Source organism: Phaeoacremonium minimum, assembly GCF_000392275.1.
Source record: "Phaeoacremonium minimum UCRPA7 unplaced genomic scaffold PA7_03_scaffold_19, whole genome shotgun sequence".
In the NCBI taxonomy this organism is placed as follows: Eukaryota; Fungi; Ascomycota; class Sordariomycetes; order Togniniales; family Togniniaceae; genus Phaeoacremonium; species Phaeoacremonium minimum.
In genome coordinates, this window is record NW_006920926.1 from 1 (window position 1) to 27,488 (window position 27,488).

At 52.8% G+C, this 27,488-nt stretch overlaps 7 protein-coding genes across 7 annotated transcripts; 4 read left to right on the plus strand and 3 right to left on the minus strand.

Annotated features, from left to right (window-relative positions):
- Positions 1–586: 586 nt before the first annotated feature.
- UCRPA7_232 (putative alpha beta hydrolase fold protein) lies at positions 587–1,531 on the plus strand (the record flags this gene model as incomplete). Its single annotated transcript, XM_007912829.1, has 2 exons — positions 587–1,409; positions 1,509–1,531. 2 exons carry the CDS (start codon positions 587–589, stop codon positions 1,529–1,531), a joined length of 846 nt encoding a protein of 281 aa, XP_007911020.1.
- A 3,888-nt stretch (positions 1,532–5,419) lies between these two features.
- Positions 5,420–6,314, plus strand: UCRPA7_233 (putative methyltransferase domain-containing protein; the record flags this gene model as incomplete). Its single annotated transcript, XM_007912830.1, has 2 exons — positions 5,420–5,442; positions 5,495–6,314. The coding sequence occupies 2 exons, from the start codon at positions 5,420–5,422 to the stop codon at positions 6,312–6,314; spliced, it is 843 nt and encodes a 280-aa protein (XP_007911021.1).
- A 9,158-nt stretch (positions 6,315–15,472) lies between these two features.
- Positions 15,473–16,744, minus strand: UCRPA7_234 (putative isocitrate dehydrogenase subunit 1 protein; the record flags this gene model as incomplete). Its single annotated transcript, XM_007912831.1, has 2 exons — positions 15,473–16,600; positions 16,712–16,744. 2 exons carry the CDS (start codon positions 16,742–16,744, stop codon positions 15,473–15,475), a joined length of 1,161 nt encoding a protein of 386 aa, XP_007911022.1.
- A 922-nt stretch (positions 16,745–17,666) lies between these two features.
- Positions 17,667–19,667, plus strand: UCRPA7_235 (putative alpha amylase catalytic region protein; the record flags this gene model as incomplete). The annotated part of the gene is made up of 1 exon (XM_007912832.1): positions 17,667–19,667. The coding sequence occupies one exon, from the start codon at positions 17,667–17,669 to the stop codon at positions 19,665–19,667; it is 2,001 nt and encodes a 666-aa protein (XP_007911023.1).
- Positions 19,668–20,223: 556 nt separating this feature from the next.
- UCRPA7_236 (hypothetical protein) lies at positions 20,224–20,970 on the plus strand (the record flags this gene model as incomplete). Its single annotated transcript, XM_007912833.1, has 2 exons — positions 20,224–20,306; positions 20,376–20,970. 2 exons carry the CDS (start codon positions 20,224–20,226, stop codon positions 20,968–20,970), a joined length of 678 nt encoding a protein of 225 aa, XP_007911024.1.
- Positions 20,971–21,414: 444 nt separating this feature from the next.
- UCRPA7_237 (putative tyrosinase central domain-containing protein) lies at positions 21,415–22,966 on the minus strand (the record flags this gene model as incomplete). Its single annotated transcript, XM_007912834.1, has 3 exons — positions 21,415–21,669; positions 21,728–22,475; positions 22,836–22,966. 3 exons carry the CDS (start codon positions 22,964–22,966, stop codon positions 21,415–21,417), a joined length of 1,134 nt encoding a protein of 377 aa, XP_007911025.1.
- Positions 22,967–24,518: 1,552 nt separating this feature from the next.
- UCRPA7_238 (putative ste ste20 ysk protein kinase protein) lies at positions 24,519–26,875 on the minus strand (the record flags this gene model as incomplete). The annotated part of the gene is made up of 4 exons (XM_007912835.1): positions 24,519–26,248; positions 26,318–26,634; positions 26,702–26,732; positions 26,794–26,875. The coding sequence occupies 4 exons, from the start codon at positions 26,873–26,875 to the stop codon at positions 24,519–24,521; spliced, it is 2,160 nt and encodes a 719-aa protein (XP_007911026.1).
- Positions 26,876–27,488: the final 613 nt, after the last annotated feature.

Sequence of the window (27,488 nt, forward strand, 5' to 3'; positions counted from 1 at the left end):
AAGTTTCAATATTTTATATTGCTTGGAGAATCGGCTGCTCGTAAATGGATAGATATATCGCAAGAATGCGATTCTCGTCTTAGTTCCTTGGTCCCCGGCCCGAGCCGGGTTATAAGTCCCACCGTTTCAGTGTCCCAGCTGGATGCTATTTCACGAATGCATCATCAGGTTACGCAGCATCAGCGATGCACATGTCAGACATGCCTTCGCATACGAAGCGAGTAACAGAATTGTCCAACAGTGTGTCTTGCATTCCGAAGTGTACCAGAGTCGTACTTCATATGCAGCGAATTCTTCCATGATCCTAAGCAGGTAGGTTGGCTGGACCCAGCAAGAGTGGATTTTGGCGAGACGTGGCCGTACCCCGCTTTCAATCGGGACCGCTCTTATCACCAGCCTGCTTTCCTTACAGTTGGTCTGGACAAGCTATCCAAGCGTTATACGGTTCCAACGAGTTCATGCAAGGTGCAGGTGGCCATGCACACAGAGCAGCGGCTGAGGCGGGATGTCTCAACGACGCAAACCAACATATCGTGTCCGGTGTTAGACGATTAGACCTCCTCGCCATATTCTTTCGCCCGTCCGCATGAAGCCATTCCGCCTGACCCTCGGCAACAATGCCACACTAAGCGGCATCCACAACATCCCGCCGCCGTCTCACTCGGCGGGGCCGAAGCACCGGCCGCTCCTCGTGGGGCTGCACGGCGGCAGCTACAGCAGCTCGTACTTCGACGCCGACGCGCGCCACACGGCCGCACTCCCCAGCGACGCGCTCGGCGTGCCCTTTGTCGCCGTCGACCGGCCATGCTACGAGGACTCCACGTCGCTGTACCCCCTGCCCGAGGGCTCCAGCTTCCCCGAGGAGTTCGGCCGCTGGCTGCACTGCTTCATCCTGCCGGCCGTGTGGGCCGAGTTCGGCGCCGGCTGCGCGTGTATCGTGCTGGACTGCCACAGCCTGGGCGCCACGGGGGCCATCATCGCGGCGTCGACGCACGCGACCGAACCGGAGGAGAAGCGTGGATACCCGCTGGGCGGGATGATCATCTCGGGGTTTGGCAGCATGCTCGGCGAGCACGTCGGCAAGCTCGACTCGCCGGACCCGCCGCCCAAGGAGGTCGTCTTTCCGCCACAGATGAAGGACAACATGATGATCCCGCCCGGCACGGCCGACCCGGAGATCTACAAGCAGGGCGAGCGGCTGAACAAGCCCATGCCGTTCGACGAGCGGGCGACACTGTTCACCTTGTGGCTGCCCACTAGGTGGAAGATCTGGGCGGCCGACGTCAAGTGTGCAGTCATGATTGGGGTCGCTGAGAGAGACGCCCTGTGGAAAGGCACAGAGGAACACGTCAAGGACTTTACGGCTGCCTTTCCCAACAGCGTGCGAGTCGACGGCAGCCTTATCAAAGGTGCGCCGCATTGTATAGAGCTGAGTTACTGGTCGCCAGGCTGGTATGCGAGGTGCTTTGGGTTTGCGTTGGAGTGTGCGGTCAGTCATGCGATAGCAGGCGGTGATGAAGGTGGTCATTGAGGTGTATAGATTGGGCATAAGCATAGCTAGCTGCACGGGACCTTTGTCTAAAGCGTGTTGGTTCCGTTCGTGACGGTGCGTCCTTCTCGGTGCCTTGCTCTCGCCATGGCTATGCTAAGTTCAGGAAACATCTTGATCATAATGAGACGTGAATGCTGCAGGGACTTTTTGTAGGTGTGTGACGAGGCTGATTAGAGGGCATTCCGACATTATTTTGAGTTGACCGTGGCCCGAAATGGAAGAGCAGGCCAGTGCAGGCGCGCGCTGTGACTGGCTAACAAAAGGTCCCTGCAGGGCCCGCCCAGAGAATACCTACCTAATAAAGCCCGTGACGACAAGCTGGGAGCCTCCCAAGCCACCATCAACTGATGCGCATGAACCTTGCCCACCTGGGCAGAGCTGCATGGGCCTTATGTTGGGCAAATCAGGGCCCCCCAAGCTGACACAGGTACCACCAGAGAGTAGGTAACCCAGCAACTTTCAAGCGGCTGTTTCGAGGACGACGCTATGTCATTCTCAATGATCTTACAAAAGGACCATCTCAAAAAAACGTGGAATTGTCGATCAATCTGTTCCTGGGCTAACGCAGGGTGATGATGCCTGCCCACCTCACTTCTGCCGGTGCGCTACTGCACTGCGGCATGGCGCGCCTCATCCAGAGCCGGGCTTGCGGGGGCCTTTTGCAAGAGGCCAATGACTTACTGACTTACACGATCATTTACACGGATCTTCCCAAATAGTCTGATTCTCCCGGGTGTCCTCCAGTCAGCATTGAATCGACCCATGCCAGACTTGTAATCGGCGGGGATCCAGCACGAGTCTTTGAGTAGTTCCCATGTACCACACCGTGTTTCTTAAGACGGCGCCGATATGGCCATAGCTTACATGTCGGGCGGGGCGGCACCCCATCGTCCAAGGGATCCCAGGTTGCTCTCGGGTTGCTCTCGCTACGATGTATCGCGGCAGCCAACAAATGGACGCTGTAGGGGCCTTTTGTCTTCACATCCCATTGGTAGCTATCGTTGATTGAGTTCAATACTACCCCTAGTTGTTGGCTCTAAAAGGTCTTTGCGGCTCCCTCAGTTTATCACAGCACCCAGACCAAGCACCGATGACCAGAGGAGTATATAATGGCAATGGAGGCCAGTCGTTGTCGTGATGCTCTTGCTTTTCTCTCGCCATCCTCTTCACGCTTCCCGCCTCAGTTGAATCACTTACACTTATACCATCAACCACTAGTCAAAGACCATCATGAGCTATAACAATTCCAACTCCGCATCTTCAAGGACTCCCTTCACCCAGGTCCAAAGATCCTGGGGTCAGGCTCCTGCGACCCAACTTGGTCATGTCCAGACACCACCATCGAGCGATGGCCTCTCTCGATACCTTGCCGAGGCCACCAGGAGTGGCCCTTGGAACAACATTGGCGAGGTCCATGCAAACACCCATGAGCACATAGACCGAACCTCTGGGCCAACGAGCAGTACTCGGGCTACACATGGCACGTCGTAACGTTGCAAGTCGTTGCTGATAAACAACGAGAACATCAACAAAAGCAAAAAATGTAAGTAGCCGTCAAGTGGTGTGGAGAGTTCATGTGAAGTTAACCGATGACACAAGGTTCGAGTTCCTAAAAGAAGTGGATAACGGGAGGACCCGTTGTAGTTCTTGGTACCACCTTGGCCTCTTTCAGCCCGGGCAATTTTCTCATTGTGTAATGGTTCGAGGCGCGAAATTCGGGTTCATTGGCGATGTTGGGCACAGAGGCGGAGTTGAGTGATGGAATTTTTTTTGTGTTGGTTTCTTGTTCGGCTTCGTACGGCAATCTGATTCAAGCATGGTTGTGCCATTCATTATCAGTCGGTGTTTTGCTCTTGTCCTTCGCCTTGGTGGGTATAGTGCCGGCCGTTAAGTATATCTCTGCAACCTTGACACAAGGCCAAATATAGTGCAGCTTGTCAATTCGTCGAAGCAGGAGTGATATGATGTTTGTGTCAGTAGATCGAGTGATACAAGAAGACGAAAGACACGAAACCACGCTGTCAAAGCGTTAATATCGTCCGAACAGCCAAGATAGTGCGACCGCTTCGTCAGTGGCCAATACTTGCGCGCGCGTTTCGGTTTCCTAGCTGCGGGTAGCTTGTAGTACAGAAATCTGTTTCGAACCTATTCCAACTCCGTTGAACACCCCCGCTCTGCTGTGGTCAACTTGTTGCCCGCTCGACCGGCGTTTTTCGTGCGCGCTTCGCTCGACAAAAGAGTTCATCCGTACGAATGCGATAGGTCCATTCGCATCAGACTGTTAGACACAGCTTAAGATGTTGCACGAGCGGTTGCAAATCAACATGGGTAGGGCGACATTAGATTCTGCAACGCAGGGATCTGACGTTTGTCCTTCAAATGGCCCGCATATGGTAGAGGCAAACAGATTGATAGCGACCTCCATATTGAATCAGGTCGACATCTGGACTGTTAAATCAGTTAGCTCATGTGACGAGGAGGATGACAGGCTCGGATTAGGAGCGTTAGATTGATCGCTAACGACTCCCAGATACGAACTCGAAGAAACCAGGACTCACCAGTAGATGCAAAAAGCTGTTCAAATGTACAGTATATTAAAGCTTTGACATAGTACAACGTGCGATGAGCACCACCTGGCAGCGCCGGCCCGACACTAGAAGCGATCTTCTGGACGCTTGTATCCTGCCAGTGCGCCAATCTCAGCAATCGCGCCCCGTACATTCTCTACCAGGGCTTTGGCCATGCCCTGTCCTCGTCGACTCTTGCTGCCCTCTCCACTCATCGAAGAAGCCGCAGCGCCTTCATTGCCCATTGTTGGCAAGACATTGTCGCTTGCAGACAAGCTTACGAACAGCGCAAAAGGAACAAGCCACACGCATAGCCCAAAGTACGATGCAATCTCAGTGAATGTTGGGATGTTCTCTGGCTGGTCATAGTAGGAGGACATATTTTGGTATGCGCGCTGTTGGCTTTTGGAGAAATGCTTAAACCAAACATAGTGGTTTAGGAGAACAAGACCTGTGCATGCGGTAGTCAGTTTCGATCACAGAAATTACAGCAATCAGGATTACAACGTACCGCATGAGGTAAGGAAGAGCGGGTCTGTGAGGCGGACGAAGGGGAACCTCCGCATGTTGCCCAGGTAAACGACATGGGAGGCAATGCCAAGTAGAGTCAACCAAAACGGGAAACGGTCGACGACGCAAAGGAGAAGTTGTACAACGATAATAAAATATATGAGTTGGGATAGAAAGCGTTTGGTAATCACAGTGTGCTCCTCGACAAGTTCAGAGAGGTAGTAGAGTCCAGACGCTGAGCGCAAGCCATGTCAGTCCATACGGGTGCAACAAGCAGAGGAGAGGCTTACCTATGGCCAGCGTCAGAAAGCAGAAGCCCACAATCGAGCCCAGATAACCAAGTAAAGGAAGAATCCACATGATGCCTGCTTTATACTGTGATCATACTATGACAAACGAAGGGATTACAGTGCTACGACACCGGAGGAAGACAGAACACAACAGCGTTGGGGAACACTTCAGGAACGCGTCGATCACGAAAAGCTGCCACGACTCCCGTTTACCCAAATGGAAGGAAGGGGGGAGCTCACTTTAGAGCTTGGCCAATGACGTCGGGCGGTTAGCGGTCCAAAATTGATCCGCCGATAACGATAAGTATGTTTCCTGCCCCACCAAAAACTTCCAAAAATTCGAGGTTCACCAATTCACAAGATTCTTGTGCTCGTGGTCATGGGTTCTGATGTCTGCGTACTCGTAAGAATACTCAATTGACGCAGATAACCCTTTCCTACACAAATTCTTGTTTCCACTCTCAAAGTCGCCAAAAAAAAAAAAAAATTTTATTGTCAACATGTCGAGACCCGAGGATACACTGTAAGTCAATTAATACCCCGCAAGAACTTTCCCTGCTAATGCTTGCCCTCAGTCAGGCGGACGTGCACTACGATGATACCGAAGCGCGCAAATACACTACGAGTTCTCGAATTCAGAATATTCAAGCGTCGATGACCCGTCGAGCCCTTGAGCTGCTCGATCTCCCCGGCCCTTCCTTCATTCTCGATATTGGCTGTGGCAGTGGTCTGTCAGGAGAAATTCTGTCCGCCGTTCCCGAAGACGAAGGAGGTCCACATACCTGGGTCGGCATGGACATCTCGGCTTCAATGCTTGATGTCGCCCTACAGAGAGACGTGGAGGGTGATTTGCTGCTGGCAGACATAGGACAAGGTGTTCCTTTCAGGGCTGGCTCATTCGACGCAGCCATCAGTATTAGTGCCATACAATGGCTATGTAACGCGGAGAACAGCGAAACATCGCCTCAGGGACGACTGTCAAGATTCTTCAATGGGCTTTATGCATCGCTCAAGAGAGGAGGCCGGGCGGTTTGCCAATTTTATCCCAAAAATGACATACAACGAAAAATGATCACCTCTGCGGCGGTCAAGGCTGGTTTTGGCGCTGGTATTCTCGAGGATGATCCTGAGACGAAGAATGTCAAGGTTTACCTGGTTCTTACTGTTGGTGGCGGTACCGCAGACGGAAATTCTGGAGACATCACTGGTGTTGTCAAGGGTATGGACGGCGTGGATGTGCTCGACGCCAGGAAGAAGTACAGCAATGGAAAGGGCGAGATCAAGAAGGGAAGCAAGGCATGGATCGTTAAGAAGAAGGAGCAAATGGAAAGGAAGGGCAAAATCGTCAAAGCAACCTCTAAATACACCGGCAGGAAACGACGGATTGCTTTCTAATCTATGGTGCGAGAAGCTGACGATCTGCATGATGAAAGGCATTGGACTGGCGTTCGGATGGTTGTTCGTTTTACATATTTGGTTCCACAAGCCAAAAAAGATACCCTTCAGTCTTAATTTGTTCTCCATTTGTGTTCTAAAATCAGTGTTGCCTACAACATTCTTCGGTCTGCCGAATTCCCTCCCTTTTCTCCTTTCACAAAAAGAAGTGAGAAGTGGTACCCTAGTCGCCGTCCTCACCGTTCTGAAGTCCTGCAGGCATGCCATCCGTGATTTCGCTGTGTGTTGTGTATTCTCCAGAATATATCGGGATACCATCATCCCCGATCTTTACTTGCGTTGATACAACACTCACTTTCAACCCCGGTACCTCATTCAGAGGCTGCTCTTCGCCGTTGAACAATGTCACTCGCCACTTCAGATTTGCTCGAAGATATGGCACAACCTGAGTAGATTCCAAACTGCTAAGTCTACCAGCTGTGATATCCTGCAAGAGTGCAGATGTTAGAGGCACTGTTCCAGTCACGGTCAAGCTGGCGTCTCGATCGCGCTGGCACTTGGCGCATCGAGTGCTGGGACTGCGACCTAGGATAGTGACTCGTCCCACACAGTTGAATTCCAGGTCCCAATCACCCGGATCAGGGGAGATGTCGCCAAGAAACACCATGACGCGATAAGTCTGCCCGAGGCCATGTTTGATAGCACGGACACTGACGATCCACTCTGTGTAGGTGTTGTCAGGTGCAAGGTGAGCTAGCGAGCCTGGGATGGACTCAGCTGGTTCACCATCCTCTTCAGCCGAGTCATCAGCTTTCTCGTCTTTGTCAGATTTAGCGATTGTATGCTCAATCTCAGTAGGATGGATGTCATGAACAATTGGTTTTTGATCGTCTACAGCTGCGACCTGGATGACCGGCTCAATTTTGTCCTTGTTAGGAGCGGCAAGACTATGCACATCAAGCCCCTTGCTAGGGGTCGAACTCTGTTGTGGAGCGATAGTTTGAACGAAGTTTCGGAAGACATTTCCACCGTATAGCTTCGTCACTGACTGTCGTAATGCCGCCTGGTAGGTGGCAGTGTCCGAATACTTCCATTTCTGAGTCTCAGGATAAGCATAGCCAAAGGTACCTGTTTCTTTCACTTGAATCGAGGTCCAGAACTTTGTCCCAGAAGCATCCCAGAATGGAATAAGCGACGAGTTTTCTGTTTCGCTCGTGCCCTCTTCCGTCGTGAAAGTTGAATATGGCGCAGGGCGCGGATCAATGAAGCTATCCGGATTGAGATCTTGCCAGATAGCCCAGAGACGATCAACGTTACTAAATGACAGTTTGTCAGCGGTGTATGCTTGCCGATAAAACTCCTTTCAGACTCAGTAGACCCACGAGTGATGCAACCAAAATAGTGGATCAAATGCGGATGTCTCGAGCGATGACATATGGCCGCTGCCCCCTGTCTTGTCGTGAATCTCGCCATGGACGTCTTCCAGGCTACCGAATGTGCCAACGGGCTGACCACTACCACGCCACTCATTGTTTGAGAAAGCATCAAACTCTTTGTACGACAGTAGGATAAGAGAAACGTTGCTTCGAAGGGAAGCACTTTCGTTCGCCAGAACTCTTGTAACTTTAGAATCCTGTGACTGTCCGTTTTGATCGGGATACCGGACGGTGGTAGGATATTGACTCCACTAAAATTGTTACAATTGTGATAATTAGATAGAAGAGACAGACTATACCTGCTCGTCAAAGTCGTCTGGGCTGGGGTTCAAAGGATGAAATGAGAATTGATAAAGGGGGTTGTCAATTTGCTTAGTCTTCCCATCGATGTCAACGATCGAGATCTTTGACGAACTGAGGGCAGTTGGGAATGCAGGAGATGTTGTTGTGGGCTTGGCAGCCCAGTCATAGTATGGCAAACGGAAGGTCCTTGCAGCGTTGACATATCGGTCCCGGATATCAGCTGGGAACTTCTCTGCGATACCTACGACTAGTGCATAAAGTGATTGCTACATACTGTCAGCCTTTTCCCTTCACTCGTATTTCGATTTATCCAACTCACTTCGAACAGTGCAAGGTATGGACGATGCCAAGGAGCAAATAAGACTGAGGAGTGGGTGCAATAGCCGCCAAAGTCCCAGCCAGATATCCCCTTCACATTGTCCCATGCCTTGAAGGGCATCCCATGAATACCTGCAATCTGGTAATACGATGTCACGTCATCTTCATTGAGTCCTTGAAAAGCCTTTAACCCAAGCAGGAACAGGTTGAATTGATCTGGCTGGCTTGTTTGAAGATCACGTAATTCCAAACGCAGTGGAACGGACCCTTGATCATTTAGCTTAAAACCGTCTCATGAGCTATGGGTGAATTGTCACAAACCTCCTATTCCCGGAATTGTTGGGATTCCAGTAATTTGAATGTTTCCAGACATTATAGATAGATATTGTAACCAATGGAGAATGTTTTGGCCTGCTGAGTCACGAGCTTGTAGGAAGAGCCTGTGACAGAGCAAACATAGCCAAGGCTTCGGCTGGGTTTATAACAGCGAGATGGGACAACGGTCTCCCCAATACCCATGCTATCAGCTGAACATGCCTTACAGACACATTTAATTCCTGGGGTAATACAAGGGTCTTCCTTTTTGCTTCAATATGACCGATCTCAGTAAGATCCCGACAACCCGGCATGAGACCCAGCCCCCAGAAGCCACATTTACTAAGGGCTTGCGCTACGTACTCGATTTGCCGCCGCTTACTGTCTTATGAATACATGAACAGGTTGTCAGCCCTGGACTCTCATATCACCAATGAGGTTCGGGGCTTGAGGTGCGCCTGGCCTACGTGCATCCCGAGGGTTCACGAGTTACAGTATGTGTCACACTTTTGGGCTCAGCCTTACAGGGCACGTCATGCCTCTCGATTGCTGAATCCATCATACATGGCTTTTGCATTCCAATGATTCCACTGATCCGGCCCCGGAAGCAAGACCCGGGTCTTACACCGACTAACCCTCGCATGCGTGGCGCGTAAGCATGTAACACACAAAAGCAGTTCAGCCTGGCGGAGTTGAACCAATCGTGTATCCCGATTTTTGTTACACGGTCCAATCTTACCAACGACCGACATCTTTGTGGGGCGCTCGTATTACTCTTCGTTGTCTCAAAGCTCCTCTCAATACTGATCTGTATTAAATAGTTTACGCGTATCATTGGAATATTGACGGCTGTTCTTAGCTCTCTTTAAGTCCACCAAGCGTAATATCAGTTTCAGCCGAACTGCACACAATTAGCTAGTCCTATAAGATATCTTAAAAACACTTCAGGGCTATCTTTCGAGTCCTGCAAGCCATAGTCAAACACCCAAGCGCTCAACCAACATGAGCTTTTCGAATTATGTTAGAGATGATCCAACTTCCAGAATGTGCTCATCAAAGGGGGGGATCATGTAGTCTCTTAGATTTTCCACCTAATACAAGTTGTGTTTGATTTCAAGTTAGGAGTTTGATTGAATTGCAGATAGTGAAACCACTTTTAATGTACTGTCTTGGGATATGACCAAAACAAATAATTTAGTTGAATAGCATATATACAGTAGTCTTTGATGACATATCGAAATGCTTTGATGATAGCCCTCTTCGATTGAGCCTTTTGAGAGCATGTAAACCAACAGCTACCAGAATCCTGCCCCTTATCAGCCTGCAAGCCGCAACTCATCTGTCGCTCTTGAGCCGCAACCTAGTCAGTGCTTCTCAAAGCCAAGTCCCTGCTGCTCGAGGGTATTCCGCCTGGTTCCATGGGAACCCCCAATCATTCACCAGAATAAGCGGAGACTCTTGTGTCTTGCCCACGAACCGTCCAGCTGCTGGACTAGGCCAACTATTTAAACCTCACTGAAGGGTTTCCATCCTTTCTTCCTTTTCTTCCCACCTACAACCTTTTCTCTCCTTTGGCGAGCCCATTACGCTCAGCGCTCCAGCCCCGCCACCAGGGCAAGCTCAGTGGCCCCAAGCTTACTGGCCCGAAGCTTAACGGCCCGAAGCTTAACGGCAAAGGAAAGGAGACTGCTGCTCCGAGAGGCCACCCACTGAGTAGCGGCTTCAACGGCGTGCTTGGCCAGCTTTCTTGAGCACGAGCTCAAGCCATATAGGCTCATGAAGTATGAACAATGATCAGCACAACTGTAAGTTTTCCCCGTCAACCCCCCGTCCGCTCAGCTTCACCGCGATCGACGCGTGGGATTTTGCTGTTCACAGTGGCGAAAGCCTGACGGAAAACATGTTGATCATTGCAGGCTAACTGTGTTTCAAGACTCGTCCCTCTGCTCCCCACTTCTAGGGGGTGTTAGAGGGCGGGCAATGCTAATTGTGGTTTGTTTAACCTCTGGTTCAGAGGACTGGATAATGTCAGTATCGTATTTATTTTCCTCCTTCTCATATATATTGCCCTTTTACTCCGATTTGAGATCAGGGAACTTAACCAGCGAGGGCAAGAAAACCCTGGTTGATGTCGAAGACGTTGGCGAACAATGTTTTTCCCCCAAAAGGCAGGAGTCTTGTGGAAATATGGCAGTCGACATAACCCGAAGAGCACCTTTCTGTTTACCTGTTCTCCCTGACCCTAACACGCCTTGTTTCTTTCCTCACGCACGCGTTTCACCTGCCCACCTCCTTCACCTCCTTTTTCAACTGCCCACCATTACGTTACAAACTTTTGAGACAAGCTCATAACTTCCTCTCGTAAAGATCCAGTCTCAAGTGGAAGATATTTCAAGTCTTCGCAGAAGGAATTCAGTCCTCAGGCAACCTTATCTAAACCCATCAAATAATGACCAGCCCATTTGTACGCAATACCCAAACACCACCAACTTCTTCTCACCCTGGTTTCAACCAGCTGCTGGCCCTTTCCATGAACTCAACTAACTTATCTCTTGAATAGCAGGCTGCGGCAAGCAAAGACGGAAAGCCGCTGGACCCTGCGGCGGCGGTCTTTCGGCCGTTGCCAACGGGCTCCAGTTGGCCCGCCAAACGTATGGTCTCGCGAGAGCCGCAGACGGTAGAGGTGGGAGGAGACTGTCGGTCACTGGAGATGGTCTCTCGCAGTACCCAGACCGAAGAGGCCTGGGCGCCAAAGATGCCCATCTCCCAGCCGGGTGTGTCCTCTGGGGGGCCGATCTCCCCGCGAACCCACGCGCCGGAAGGCAGGGCAATCCTGACCTTCAAGGTACGTGAGTGCGTGGGTGGCCCCGCTCTTCAGGTGGTGCACTCGGTTGGTGACGACGGTCTCGCTCCCTGGGTGAGGGAAGAGGAGGAAGACACGTTCAACCTGGCGAGTGGAGAGGATCTCATCGATCTCTCCTCGGAGACGATGTCGGGAGGAGGCTCATTTTCGTTCACCACTCACTGAACTCAGAAGAATGGCACAACATCCCGTCGTGTCGAGCACCAGCACCACGGTCATCACGATGAGGCTGGTCTAGACACGTGCTTGTCTCTACCAGGCCCCACGTTCAACCCAAGAGCGTACGGGAAGTCTTCTACGAAGAGGTAAAGCCATCACATCTTTCTCTCCGTCTTTCTCGGTAAGATTTCACAACTCATAACCATTGTCAGAGTGGTCGGCTAACTTCTCCGAAGGTTCCCTTTTCGCCTCTGTTCTGCGAGAATTAAGGAACCTCGTCGTCAGTACGGAAGGACAGTGAACAAGAATATGGCAAGGTCTTAGAGAAATGGACATGGGATTCATTGAAGGTTTTTGGGGATACTTCGAGTCGAAGCTGGTGTTTGAGGTTTCGTTTTGCGAGTTTGATGTGGATATTGCCTACTGTTGCCATCTGATGAACGTCACTTAGCACGCTAGCAGTCGAGGTCAGTTACCATCAAGGCATGAATACAGGACATAATCTCTTGTCAACATTGTGATAGTGCTAGAGGTTTTGTCATCGTGATCGCTGTGGGTGCAAGGAAATTCCGTATCTAACAGCAAGCTTTCTATCACACGTCCCAATGTTTCTGACCGATATGCCCGCCGAGGATGAACAGTCAACACATCAGATAGATGCATAAGCTTGCTTGAGCAACCACGACGCCGATTCTTGCTTTCTTTCTTTCTTTTGGAAGACGCGCTGTAACTTGCCCTCGAATAATGATATAGATGCCTAACCGGAGGACGCGGTGGAAGTGAGAATGTAACCAGTAACCGCGGGAGGCTTCTTCAACGCACCTTCCCCCGGTGAAGTTATAGGTTGCACGCACCAACCCCTTCTCCATAACTTCCCGTTTGCCAAACATTTCGAGGCGGTGACCTCAAAAAAGAACCAAAACAAAACGCGCCAGCCCTTCGCGTTTGTCCCTAAACATACGAATCTTGGAGTCTTATCCCGATTCGCATCGCAAGCCTCTGCTGTTGGTGGCTGGAACCGTGGAGCGGCTTGATGCGCTCGCTTCTGAGGTGCCAAATGAACCAGATACACTCTTTCTTAATTCATCTCCGCCCAAAGCAGTCGTGCGTCTCCCTCCGATGAACGAGATGCCAGGAAGCACGATGCAGGCACCCCAGGAAAGTGATCCTACAAACAACTCTCGGCGCGACCTCACCAGTCTAAGCGACGAGGAAGCTCTTGAACTCCTCACGTCCAACAGAACTGTGGCTGAACGATATCAGAAAATGTGTGCTGCCCGGCTGGAGGAGTACAAAGGCCTTGTGGAGAACGCCTTCAACGAGAGACTCACTGAGCTGGAGGAGTATATCCGAACCTGGAAGCAGAAAGTCGAGGGCGTTCTGTCAAATGCTGCTATAATGGGATATCAGCCACCCAAGCTCACCAATGATCAAGAGCAAATATTGACTGAAGACCATGCAAGTATTGCTAGTTTCCGGTCCGCTCCATGCTCCATCGTTGTAAGCAACACCTGGCATACTCCAACCACGGAACTTACACCCCTCCCTCAATTTCGGCCAAAGAGTCTAGGGAATGCCAATGGCCCAACTCCAGGCCTGACAAAGGAAGAAATACGGGATGTTGCACAGCATTTGATGATCAGAATGGTCTCCGAAGGCCTGAGCGAGCGACTTTACTCTCTGAACTCAGAGCCGTTTCGAGGACTTGTATTGAGACCTGGAGAAGGGCCGCTTTCTCCCCTTGCCACTTGCGAATCTGGCAAGGCATCTCGGGCACCCAGATTCAGTCCTGACTCAGTCATTTTCCAGCCGACTTATAAGAATATTCGTACTATCTGGCATATCTACTGGCGATTGAAGCAGCGACAGGACGAACTGGTGGCCCTGTCAAAAAGACACAACGGAGACTTGTCCCCATATGCGCGAGACACTTTCGGCAATACCAACCCGGCCTTTGATGCCCACTTTCCAGTCGACAAATCCCCACTCCAACTGCAAATAGTCCACCTTCCACATAACCGTCCAAAGGGCACGAAGTACAAAGCCTCCGATATCAATAAATTCTTCCATAACGAAGTCAAGAGGGACGTTTCCTTGGCAAGACGCTCACATGATGGAGTTAAAAACCTCGTGGAATATCGAAAACTCGACACATATCAGCTGACTTCAGAGCCCGGCGATGATATCATCGTGTGGGAGACGTTCATCAATTATCGGGTCATTTACCTCATTCTGGACAGTCTCTTGCAGGAAGAACAGTCGAGCATTGTTAATGAGTGTCGTGCCTTGGCTGGTCCAAACTCCTCGACTCAGATTTCCATTCCTGGTACATCTTCCTCTTCTTGTGACGTTGAGAAAGATTCGAACGTCGAGACTAAAGCCACCAAAGTACTCCGTATCGTTCAGGACAAATCGCAGCAACAGAAGAACTCTGCTCAGCGTAAGAGAAAGAGGTCAAAGGAACCGACTCCGCCTAAGAAGGTCCAAATCCCCAAGGCTCCAATAGTACCTCTGAAGAAGGGCGACAGTTTCAGTATGACTCGTTCAGGGACCCCTTACCGACTGAATAGGAGCAGTGACAACTGGTGTTATGAGACGTCGAGTGAATACAAGGCCATGAAACAACTTGGTAAGCGTTCTCGCTCCTCCGGGGGAAGTAAAACGCCGCCTGCGAAACGAGCGAAGATTGAGAAGTCGACAGCTGCTTTGAACCTTGGAATCTCCACAAACGACCTAGAGAACCAAAACCTATTTGGAGCGAGCAACTCCAAGGGCAACGATGTCGAGTGTGGACCCGAGAGCTTCGGCTTCGATGCTACCACTATGAATGGTCAAAGTGGAACAACTTCGCTAGATGGTCAAAAGTCCGCAGATGAGCAGCTTCTCACTCAGCCTACCCCGAACTCGACAGAAGGAGCCAATAGCTTGACAAATGAATGGGGCCGAAGTCTGGAGTTCATGAAGCAAGCCAGCGACGCCATTATTCGAGAACAAATGGCAAGGGACACCTTCCTGATTGGCGACAGCGACTTGGGGGTTATGCCAGAGTTGGCGGCTGTTTGCCCACACCATGAGAGAGATTCTGGAGGCAAGGCCGGGGAAATAGTCCCAAAAGCAATATCTCCTGTCTGCTCAACAACACAGCAAGCTCAGTCACTAACTGACCAACCTGATTCCCCCCCTCAGGAGAAAACTCAAAGGTCAAAGAGTGGTGAAGGTTTGAGCCCTTTGAGTCTGACCCTGCAGCGCGTGTCTGACGCTTTGCAGCAGAGCCTGTCCTCAAGGAGGCAGCCTACGGCGTCTGAGCTATCAACATTGGACCAGCAGAACGCGAACGACGAGGACCCGATATTGTCCGCTGGAGACTGGAGGGCAATGTTTGCGAAGGCACGAGAGAAAACGCAGTTTAGAGCTGGCTCACTTCATGAGTTATATCCCCTGCTGGTCAGGGGGTGGTCACACGCTTCCCAATAGCTTTGCCAATTACAACTTCTGCGTGTGGTAAGTGAGGATTAAGCAGGCATAAGCCGGCCAGACATTTGTTAGAGTACTGTAGCTGCTAGAACCAATTGGACTCGCTTCACCAACTAAGACACGGAGCAATGAGATATTTTAACCAGTGAAGGGCCCATCAAGGCTAGAAAAGCGCGTCAGACCATCGGTGAGAACTGTTTCAGAGGTTTAGTCAAAATCATGAGGGTAATCTAATTTATTTCTTCTATCCACGCGTTAATTGTACAGGGGGTTTAGATAAACAACAGCGCTTATAGAGTCTCCATCTTGTCGAGGATTGCCTTGGTGAACTGGTTGGTGGTGGAGTCGCCGCCCATGTCGCGGGTGCGGACCTTGCCATCGGCGATGACGGAGTAGACGGCCTTGGAGATGCGGTTGGCGTGGTCGTCGAGGCCGAGGTGGCGCAGCAGCATGGAGCCGCTGAGGATGAGGGCGGTGGGGTTGGCCTGGTCCTTGCCCTTGATGTCGAGGCCGACGTGGCGGCAGCCGGGCTCGAAGACGGCCACGTCGCGGCCCATGTTGCAGCCGGGGACGATGCCCGGGCCGCCGACTAGCGCGGCGCCGATGTTGGACAGGATGCCGCCGTACAGGTTGGGCATGACCATGACATCAAACTGCTGCGGCCGGCTGACGCACTGCATGCTGGCGTTGTCGACAATCATGTCGTTGGCCTCGAGGGTGGGGTACTCGGCGGCGGTGGCGTGGAAGGTGTTGCGGAACAGACCGTCGGCCAGCTTCATGATGTTGGCCTTGTGGATGCAGGTGACCTTCTTGCGGTTGTTGGCGAGAGCGAAGCTGAAGGCGAACTTGGCGATGCGCTCGGACTTGGCGCGGGTGATGATCTTGAGCGACTCGACGACGCCGGGGACGGACTGGTGCTCGAGGCCGGAGTACTCGCCCTCTGTGTTCTCACGGATGATGCACAAGTCGACGTTGTTGTGGCGGGTCTCGTAGCCGGGAATGTTCTTGATCAGAACGATAGAGGCGTAGATGTCGAGCTCCTGGCGCATGGCGACGTTGAAGGACTGGTGGCCGGATCGGGAGATGGGCGTGTGCAGGATACCCTTCAGACCGAGCTTGTTGCGGCGCAGAGAGGCGACTGACTCCTTGAACAGATCCTCAGTGCGGCCGGTGGGCTTGCCCTCGTCCAGACCCGAAACCTCAATCTGCTCCCACTCAATGGGCACGTTGTCGGCCTTGAAGATGGTCTTGACGGAGTCGGCGACCTCGGCACCGATACCATCACCGGGGATCAGGGTGACTGTGTACTTGCCGCCATACTTGGCGGGCTTGAAGATGTCTGACTGGACCGTGGCGAAGGACCGGGCAACCTGGAAGGAGAGCGGCTGCTGGTGTGAGGAGGCTGCCCGCAGCAAGCGCTATACATCGAGAAAGAAGCCATCGTCAGTGTCGTGCGACATTTGGAGGCGGCAGTGGCGGCGGGGGCCAGCAGCAGCCATTGAGGCGCAATGCGACAGGGGAAGACATACCTGGGCCGCTCTTGAAGAATTTCGAGACAGCATTGTGAAGACTGGCCGCAGCAGGAGGGGAGATTGGTCGTGACGGGCGAGCTGTCTGCGGGAGGAGAAGAGGAAGAAGCAGCAAGAAAATAGATTGGACGGCAGAAAGTTGAAGATAGTGTCAAATGCCGCAAAAACAAGTTCCCTTGGATGGTGGAGCACGCCGGGCCATTGGCGGCGCACTTACAGCTGCAGCCGCCTACCAGCCAGCATCAGAACTGCAGCAAATGCTCGGCCTTGCCGCTGCTATCCTCCTCTTCCGATCGGATTAAGGGAAACTTCCGAGGCTGCCCGAACATGCGCTAACCTCACCTTGGCTTAGCGTCGCAGAGCAGCCTTCCTCGGCCAAAACACGCCCGATTCAGCGATCCATTCGTATAAGACGGCGTCTCCTTAAGATACACGAACAGTTAATCCTCATGAAATATCCAATTATCCTGAATCATGTTGAATGCAGTTGAGGCATCATACCTGCCAATGATTTGGTTAATTGATTCTACAGTAGGCTGCAGTCGTCAAAGACCCCAACCACTCACATGCAACCGCCCATCTTCTACAAATTCGAGGTTTACTTCGTCACCGTGGCCAGCACTCTTCCATAACATGGTGCCTTCTTTTCTTCAATCTACAAGCTATGAGGTAATAGATTGTGAGACCGGTGTGGCTTCACTGCAACAGTATATACTGCTGTAGGGCTGAGGTGCAGCGTCAGCTTGCCCGGACTGGGGGCTTTTCAGCTCATCTCCGCACTTGAGGCGTCACGGCGTATCAAGTTACACAGGTAGGTAGTCTCGTCAAAATATATACCCGGATGAAGTAACCAAACCATCTATGCCAACATTGCTTGTTCAATCTCCCACATTTCTCGCCGCAGGCCTGAGCCCGTAGTCAAGTGACTACCCATAACCGTCGAGAGAATACAGATATGGCCTCTAGATACGGCGTCGACTTGCTGGACCGCCGCAAGGACTCGTTCCTTTTGTGGGCGCCCGGTCGTGACTTTGGCTCGAACCCGCCACTGCTGGTGCTCGGCAAATACAACAGCACGGCAGACGGCCTCTTTGACGAACTTGTTCGGCAACCTCTTGCAACTTCTTCTGCCGAGCCGGGTTTGTGGGTGCTAGGGCCTGATACGATCTCACCTGTTTTGAAAGATGGCGTCTACCACTACTGGTTCGAGATCCTGGACGACTCTCCAGAGAAATGGGGCAAGATGCTCACCACGGACCCCATTTCATTCACCGTCGACTACCGTGTGACGCGACAGACCGGCGATCAAAAGCAGCCCGCATCCGTCATCAAGTACAGAGACGGGAAATTATGGGCATGCAGCCTCGATGGCAAGGAGGCATCTCGTCCTGCCATTCCCAAAGTCGCAAGCCTGCCAGCCAACAACCACCTCGTCATTTACGAATTGCCAACCTCGTGGGCTAAAGGAGGCGCCGATGATCGAGGCGCCGATGTTGACGTAGGGACATTCGCCGACGTGAGCGCCCTGTTCGACAGCGGCATCCAAGGGCGCCGTTTCGCGAGCATCTCATCCGTTCGAGATGAGGTCATTCTCAAAGACCTCGGCATAAATGCTCTGGAGCTCCTCCCAGCTGCCGATGCAAAGACGGAGGACGAATGGGGTTATGCTACTGCCCATTACTTTGCACCCGACTATGACCTCGGCTCATCCTCTGATCTCGTGTCCTTAGTTGAGACGATCCACAGTCAGAATATCCGGCTCGTCACAGATGTGGTCATGGCATTCGGTCATGACCCCTACGGGTACATCGACTTCAAGCCTTTCCACCTGCGGCCAAGAGATGAGCCGGACAACCCCGACAGCTACCAGTCTCACGCCTCTGGTGTTCTCCGAGACGGGTACGGGGGCCAGAGTTGGAGGTATATCCCCACCGCGTCAACTTATGACCCAGAAAGCGGCAAGACAGCAGATGTACACCCATCTTGGGCGTTCCATAGATCACATCTTGCGCGCTGGATGGCCGATTTTGGAGTTGGTGGTCTGCGGCTCGACAGCGTCAACAACATAGGTAGCTGGGATTTTGTACGTTCTTACAAAGAGCGTGCCTGGGAGCTGTACAATGCTCGCTATGGAAGTGCCGCCGACCCCTCCAAGTTCCTTGTCATTGGCGAAGAGCTGAGCATGCCCGTAGACATGGTTCAAACCGGCTGTCTCAATGCATTGTGGAACGAGCCGTGGCAGGGTCGACTTCGGGCTGTTCTGCTTGGCCAGCAGACCGATGCAACTTTCAGCGACTCCATTCGACGGCTGGTTGATTGCACACTCGACGATAATCTCAGCCCGCGCTTCACCGATGGTAGCCAGGCCATCAACTACGTCACTAACCATGACATTGAGGGCTTTCGCAAGGAGCGGCTGTACAACTTCCTACAAAGCAACGGCATATGGGACGTCGAGCGACGCGCGAAGCTAGCGTTTGTCCTGCTGCTCACATCCGTTGGCATCCCAATGATCTTTGCAGGAGAAGAATTTGCCGATCAAATGGACCGCAGCGTGGACATGGGCAAGAAGCAGACAGACCCGGTGAACTACGCGCGCAAGAACGATGGAGGATGGAGACAGGCGCTGTTCGACTACGTGGCGAATCTGGTGCAGTTTAGAACCAAGTGCCCTGCTTTGGGAGTGGACGACACTGAATTCTTCCATGTGGACGAGAGCCGAGGAGGCAAGATCATGGCGTGGAACAGGGGAGGCGACCGACAGGCGCCGGTGGTCGTCGTGGCCAATTTTACTGATACCGACACTCCCGGCTCGGAGTATGTCGTGCCCAACTGGCCGCGCAAGGAGGTTCCGGGCTGGAGGGAGATCACTCAGGGGAGAGATGTCCCGGCCGAGTGGGTCGGCCGCGAGCCGTTGATGGCTTGGGAAGCGAAGGTCTATACTTACTGGCAATAATAACCTTCATAGCATTAAATCTGGTAATCGAAAAGCATTTGATTTTGTTTCACTCAATTTTTCTTATGATAAAAGACTATACTGTGTTTCTTTCTGGCCATAAGACTATGACATTCTCCTCTGACGACTTTCTAAGTGAGACGCGCTTCTCTAACATGAGACGCGTCCCTTCGATAAGTTGTGTCACTAACACACCACCACGTTGAGTATTGCGCTGAGTGTTAGTTAATTAGCCCCCAATCCACCATCGAAACATCGCCCAGCTATCTGTACGGATGCACCTCACAAGCACATACGCATCTACCCTTCTATACAAACGAACCTGCTTCGGGGGCGGTCTTTCACGTCCTTCTTCTTATTTTCTCAGTCCTCGCAACAGTATTAGAGAAACTGACGGCACAGATGGGTGAGGCAGCAGGCTGAGGTCACATCGCTCAACTGTTCCGGGAGCAGCCCGGCTGCAGACATCTTCAACTCTTCGGCTTTGCAGGCCATTTATTCGGCCAGCACAACTCTTCGGCGCCGCTTGTCTAGAGAGACTAAGGTGTTGTATGCAATGTTGAGCTCGAGTCAGGCAAGAAAGATTCGCTACGGGCTGCACCTCCGTCTTCCTGAAGAGGGCACCAAGGAAGCCGGAGCGTAAGTTCTGTAGTACGCATGCACCTGTATATCAAGGCCATGTAGCTAATCCGGCTTGTTTGTTTCCAGATACGAATACAATCGCCAGGCCTCGCCCCTCCTCCGCCTCCCCGCCGAGATCCGCATCCGCATTTACGAGCTCGTCCTCGGCAACAAGCAGATCTACATCACGTACAAGCCATGGCAGCACAAGCGGCGCATCAAGCAGAGCCAGCTGTACTATGAGACCATAGCCGGGGGCTTCCGCTACCAGCTTCTGCAGCCGGAGCAGAACCCCTGGCATGGACCGCGTAACAACACTGCATTATCCTCAAATGCCCGGATCACGCTGCTCTCGGGCGTCTGTCGGCAGCTGTACCACGAGACGGCGCTGCTGCCGCAGAAGCTGAACCCCTGGTCCTTTGAGAATACCTGGGTTATGGAACGATTCATTATGAGAGAGGACCATCTCACATTGCTGCAGCGGCGCGCAATCCATGTCCTCTGGTGCAGGGAACATCTGACGAAAGCGATGGAGAAGAAGTTCGGCTCGCTGCAGGTGATTGTGTGGAAAGATGGGAACAGGCTGCTTAAGCAGGACCTGAGGAAAGAGCCGGATATCGAATGTTTCAGGCGGGAGAAACTGATGAGGCTTGACGCATCGCAGAACAGGCTCGTTCGCTGATGTCGGAATTTTCGACAGGAATATCTGTACCCGATGGTAAGACTTGCACTCTAGATGCTGCATCAATTGTGCTTGGTATACCTGGATTTTTCGAGCTCGACGACACCCTGTGAACCAGGGCGAGCAGCATAGAATTCCAGTTGAACTGAAGCCTCTATCAACATGACTGAATGAAGAACTCTGTGAAGCCAAGATATCATATAGCAATGCATTTACAAACATACGAGCTGGGTTACCAGTTTCTTCGATAGGACCAGAACCAGCCAACGGCCTTTCAAGGGCTTTGCAATAATATTCAATTACCTATATTATGATTAAGATTCACTGGCATCATCTAACGTGAGACTGTTAAGTAGACATTATCGATTACCTGGTTGTCTCGCAGTAAGACACACCCCGCCCCTTTCCATGTCCTCATAGCTACCATTCGCTCAACCGGACCTTTCAGACATAGATGTAGCAGAACTCGCCATCTAGGCCGCCCAGCGTGTTCAGCAACTCACTAATCGTGACAGAGCCAGCATTCACCCCCAGCGCAACCGTATCACTGGCCGAGCCCTGGCGGCTACTTCCAGCCACGGAGCCCGCAACCGCGGTCAAGCGAGTAGCCAGGTCCTGCATCTGCCAGATCCACCAGACACGGTCGACCATAGCGTGGTGCAGGTAGAAGGCCGGGTCACCCGGCGAAGCATAGATGTCCTGTCCGGCGTGTCAGTCTTTGTATAGGGAGCACTTTAGTTTTGGGAAGGGAGCTTACACCGCCCGGCGTTCCGCCAATTGTGAAGTGGCCGCCAGAATGCACGCCCGGAACAGCCTGCAGCGTGTTCTGGAACGAGCCGATGCTGCTGCTGCCTGTGATCAGCGAGTACGTCTTGTCCGCCGTCGTAGTCGCCGCGTAGCTCTTGCTGATCGCGCGCGTCATGCACCGAGGGTTGTACGTCAGCGACTTGCCCGGGCCGAGGTTGACCTGGAAATTCGCAAAGGGGCCAGTGGTGACGCAGCCGCCGTTGACGGAGTTGCCGCTCAGACTGGAGGCGTTCCCATTGAACAGAGGCGAGCTCGCAGGGTCGCTGGCGTAGCGGTCCCAGTTCCAGTACGGGTGGTAGCCCGTGTAGCCGCACTCCTCGCGCAGGGCCTTCTCGTACGTGAAGACAAAGTAGCGGTGCCATGATAGGAAATTGGCCGTGTTGTGGATCGAGTCGGTCTGCTGGATGTGGACGGCCACAAAGTCGTCGAAACGGCTCCGCGCGCCAGGGATCTCGGTCGCTGAGGACTTGGAGGGCGCGGACTGGAGACACTTCACTGCGGCGATGTACTCCTCGCGCTGGGCCACGGAGAGATCGGTCCATTCTTTGCGGATGGAAGCCGTTTCGAGAGTGCATCCGTTGCTAGCGGGATTCTGCTTCAGATAACTCGCGAGTTTGGTGATGCTTGAGTCACGGAGCTGGTCTACGACATCAGCTGGGTAAGTTCGTGCAATGCTCGTTGATGTAGGGGCAGCAGTGCTAGATGTTGACAATTTGGAAGAGGAAATGCTAGTTGTAGTTGAGGTGGCTTCTGAGGTAGACTCAGCCGGTCTCTCTGTAGATGAGGCAGGGGTTTCAAAGACTGAGCTGAGAGATTCTGAAGTTAAGCCATCAGAGGTGGCCACCCTAGTGCTGGTGAGAAGAGTTGTAGGTGGTGAGCTCAGAGTATTGGAGACTGATGTCTCAGAAGAAAAGAATGTGCTTAAACTGTCGGTGCTGATTTCTGAGGCTTCTGGAAGAGAAGTAGTGCTAGTGCCTGCAGCTTCGGTCGATGTAGTCGGCACATATGTAGTACTCTCTTCAGAGTCTTCGACAGAAGTCGTTGTTTGTGCGACTGACTCCACGCTGGGGGTGCTTGAAGGAAGAGCCGACACCGTAATGACAGTAGTCACAGGCCTGACAGCTGGGCAGCCCTGAGCATAAGCCTGAGCAAGGAGAAGAGCTCCGACGAGAGAAAGCGAGATATGCATGTTGTAATTCTGAAGCTCTGAGCTTTGGTGCAAGAACGAACGACCGGAATAGCGAGAGGCTTTGGTCTTGAACGAGTGACAAGTAAACAAGAGAAAGACTAGGACGACATGAAGCCGCCGACGAAGAGAATCGTATACAACGAATGACTGAAACGAATGACGCTGACTGGCTTAACGAACGTCGGGAGGTCTGTACCTATGCCCAGGGTAAGTGCGGCTCAACTGAGCATCTGCAACTCTGAGAGCTGAACGGGCGTTGATCGCCCCTTTGTACCAGAATCAGGCCTCCTCCCGAAAAGCAACTGCCAACCGGGAAGGTGACGAGAATAGCTAGCCAGGACTTAGACGTAACACTCGCAGTCGTCCGTTGCTGGTGGTGGATTCCTTGGGCCAGACCTTGTGATCCACTGTCTCTTACCAACTTCGGGCCCCCTGCACGCCCACGGTCCCTTTTTAAACCTCTTTAGGGCTGGCTGGGTGCCATCGACCACATCCGTGTGCCATCACCAATGGATCTGAGCGGGGATTGCACTCAGAGCTCCCCTGTTCCCTGAGGCAATCCGTCACTGGGTGAGATGGGGGGAATTCGGCCGATTGGCTGATGGCCATCTCAGTCGACACATACATATAGCGGTGGGGATGGTAGACGATAGAAAACAGCTGTTGTTGGCTGTTGTGTCACTGAGGCTTTGACCTTCCAGCTTTGACAAATCCAGGTGAATGGCAGTCAGAAATAGAAGACGTCCTCCGGATCGCTACCATTGAATGATGCCGGCGCGTAGCGGTGCAGAGGCTAAATCCAGCAGCAACAGTTATAGCAGACGATGTGCCCAGCAATTTCGCGTGCGGTGCTGCAGGGGCAGATACGACAGCAGCCCGAATGCGGGTGTGCATGCCACGCTGCCAAGCAAGCGACTGGCCGGTTGACTCGGTTCATCTGTTCTTCTGTTATTCGGCGGTCCGAGCATCGTGACGAACACAGGACCGCATGAAACAATCTGTGGGGGCCGCCAACGTACAACATCGCCAGAGGGTCTATACTGAGAGAGATTAAGGGAGTGGCGTTGCATCGGAGATCTGTTAGCTACAACCCCCGAGTCCTCATATCGTGCAACTGCTTCCTTTGCTCGTAAAAAAGGGTCACGCCGATATTAACGTCGTGACCCTCGGTACGGTGCCGATCGGATGAGTCGCCGATGGCCTGCATCACCATAGGTTCGCTGTATAATCGACGTAAGACGCTCAAATAGAACCAAGAGTCAAGCGTGGAAGTCGCACGCCCTTTGAGAACAAAACATGAGATCTATTGATGTCCTGAGCCGTGTATAACAACACTAGATAAACACCTGAGCCGTCCGCCGTCGCCGAGTATCAGATGCACACACTGGCCGACCTGGCAAGAAACATATCATATCCACTAACCGCTACACGCCATGCTTTCCTTTCCCGTTTTCCCCTGCATGCATTTATACAACGCCGCAGCATTATTCAGCTGAGTTGTATCCGCGCGTCTCCTCACAGCGAGATGTAGCTGTGAGATTTCGCCGCACATCTACGCCTCCTCCTCGTCAAGAGGCTCCACCCTGACAAGAATCTCCTCAAGCAAGCCCTCCAGGAACGTGCCCACGTCCTTACCCATGCCCACCGGCTCGGCCTTGTCGTAGTGGTCGATCTCCTTGCACACATGGGCAAGCTTGTAGACCAGCTTGCGGATCTTCTCGTGCGCAGCCTCCGCCCTCTGCTGCTTCGGCGTCGGCGCATTGGCCATCGCGCCGCCCTGGTGCGAGGCGTTCGGCCCCGTGCGGTACAGCTGCTGCAGTCGGATCTGCCGCCGCTTGAGAGCCTCTTCGAGGGCTGGGAAGATGACGTCGTTGAGGGCATCCAGCTCACCGTTGGGGTTCGCGGGTGCTGGTGTGGGGAAGGAGAGCGGAGTGGATGGTTGCGGCTCAGGGGTCGAGGAGTGTGATGCCGTGGGTGTGCTGCGTGCAGATTCCTTTGAAGGAAGTGGGTTGAGATTCTGCGTCTGGAGGGATCTCTGTTGTTGCTGTTGCTGGGCGTGAATTTGCTGCTGTGCGTATTGTTGTTGCGGCCTGGTCTGGGCTTGTAACACAGGTGTTTGCTGCTGGGCTGTTTTCTGCGATGTTTGCTGGGGGACTGGCTGCTGGCTGCCGCGGAAGGGTGGTATCTCCGGCAGCTTCATCTGGCTGAGCTTGGAGGGCTGCCGTGATAGCTGCGGCGTGAGGTGCTCCTGTTGCGCATCCTTAGCAAGCTGCGTGGAGCTTATCGCCGGAGCAAGGTTCATCATTCCCATATCTCTTTGCAGTTGCTCCTGTAGGACCCTGTCATAATCAGGTGAGTGACTACCAGGAATTGGCGGCATTGGCTTCATTGAGGAAGCCCTGGGCGTCTCCGGCTCCTGAATCCGAGGCTGCGTCTTGCTAGGTGATTGTGGTAAAGGCACCTTTGACGGCGAAGAGGGCGGCATATTTGGCGTAGGGAGCGGTTTTCGCTGTGGAGATGTTTGTCTCGACGTGCCCGTCAGAGGAGATGGAGGTGCCGCCTTGAGAGTGTCTCGATCCCTATCGATAATGCTCTTCGTGGGAGATGCCTCCCTCCGCCTCTCGCCGTAGTCGTCTGACGTCTCGGACGATCTTGCTGACCGCGCATTCGTCGCGGACTCGTCCATAGCATTGAGTCCCGGTCGGTGCAACAGGCCACCCCGATCTCCCACCAGACGAACGGTGCCAAAGTCCCACATGTCCTCGTTCACCGGTTCGCGCACCACCATCTCGCCAACGTCGTCATAGCCTTCCTCGTCCTCGCCACCCTTATGGTGAGCCGCCCACCGGCTATGCCGCTCAATAAGCTCTGTCAGGTATGTCGTCTTCTTTGCGCGTCTTATAAACGGGTGCTTTAGAAGGTCCTTGGCAGTTGGCCGTTCCCTGGGGTCTCTCTGTAGACAAGACTCTACGAAGTCTTTAAAGGCTTTGGTGAAGTTACCGTCCAGCCGCGGAGGAGGGTTCTTCGGGATGAGGAAGAGGACTTTCATGGGATGGATATCAGCATACGGTGGCTCCCCATTAGCCAGTTCGAGTGCGGTGATGCCAAGGGACCAGATGTCTGCCTTGTGATCGTAGCCAGACTGCTTGATCACCTCTGGTGCCATCCAGAACGGTGTACCAACGAAGGTGTTCTTCTTTGTCATGGTTGCAGAGAGCTGGCCAGACACGCCAAAGTCAGCAAGCTTGACCTGTCCGTTGGCGCTGAGGAGTACGTTGGCAGCTTTCATCATGTCAGCATCAATCCGTCGAGTAAATGTCCTAATTTACCCCCGGATCTGGAAACACACACCTTTCACATCCCGATGTAGCTTCTTATCTGAGTGCAGATAGTCCAGTCCCAGTAGCAGCTCCCGCACAATAATGGCGATATAATCCTCCCCAATCAGACCCGGCTTCATCAGGTCGGCGCAGCTACCGCCCGAGCAGAACTCCATGACGATCCACAGCTCGGCCCCCTTGGCGTAGGAGCCATAGTACTTGGTCACGTAGGGCGACTGCAGCTCGGACAGAATGGCAATCTCCTGGATGATGTCCTCCACCTCATCTTCGGCGCTCTCGATGTCAATAACCTTGATGGCAACAGCCTGGCCGCTGCGCTTGTCGACGCTGCAGAGTGCCCGAAGTCAGTACGTAAAGTGCTGGCCAGAGAGGTAGTCTTGGCCCGTTTGCTTACCCCTTGTAGACCTTGCCGAAGCTGCCTCCTCCTGTAGACCAAAGGTAAGTATGTCACCGCCCCAGACTGGCACAAGCAAGCATCCTACGAACCAATACAGTACTCCTTTGTGTAGAGCAGCTCCGGGTCAACAGAGCCCTCGCCGTCCTCGTAGTCCCTCTCCCGGTCTGACATGTTGGGTTCCCTCCCGGCACGGACTCAGGCTGTCCTCAGATATATCAATAACAGGTTGCCTGCCTCTAAAGCGGATCGAGGAAGGTGAGCAGCGCCTGAAGCGCTTCAGTTGAGGGGTGTTGTCGTGTGATGTGGTTCCTTTGGAGGGGTACGGTGTCGATGATACGGCGGCACAGCACGAGGCCCAGACGCGCAATTGACGATCTGGATGATCGAGTCGGAGGCGAGAAGTCGTATCGGTCGAACGCCCTTCTATCAGGAGGTTCTTGGAGGTTGGTCCAGTCGTGACAAGGGAGTTGTTCGCGGGTCCAACCAGCAGAAAGGGCCAGGAATGGGAAGTGGGACTGAAGTCGAAATCTAACCAGATCGCCAGGAACCGTGCAGCAGACGAACAGATTAGCGAAAAGATGAAATGTCAGAAAACCATGATAACAACAACCAGGCAATTTTGGTTTATTTCTTCGTCTGTAATAGGCCTCGCGTAACGGGGTCTTTAGTATAGAAGAAGGGAGTTGTGATATACGAAGCTGAAAGACACAGGGAGAGTCAATAAACGTGGGGTAATAATGTTCACGGAAATCGAGCGTGCGTTGCTCCCTCTCAGCACTCCTGT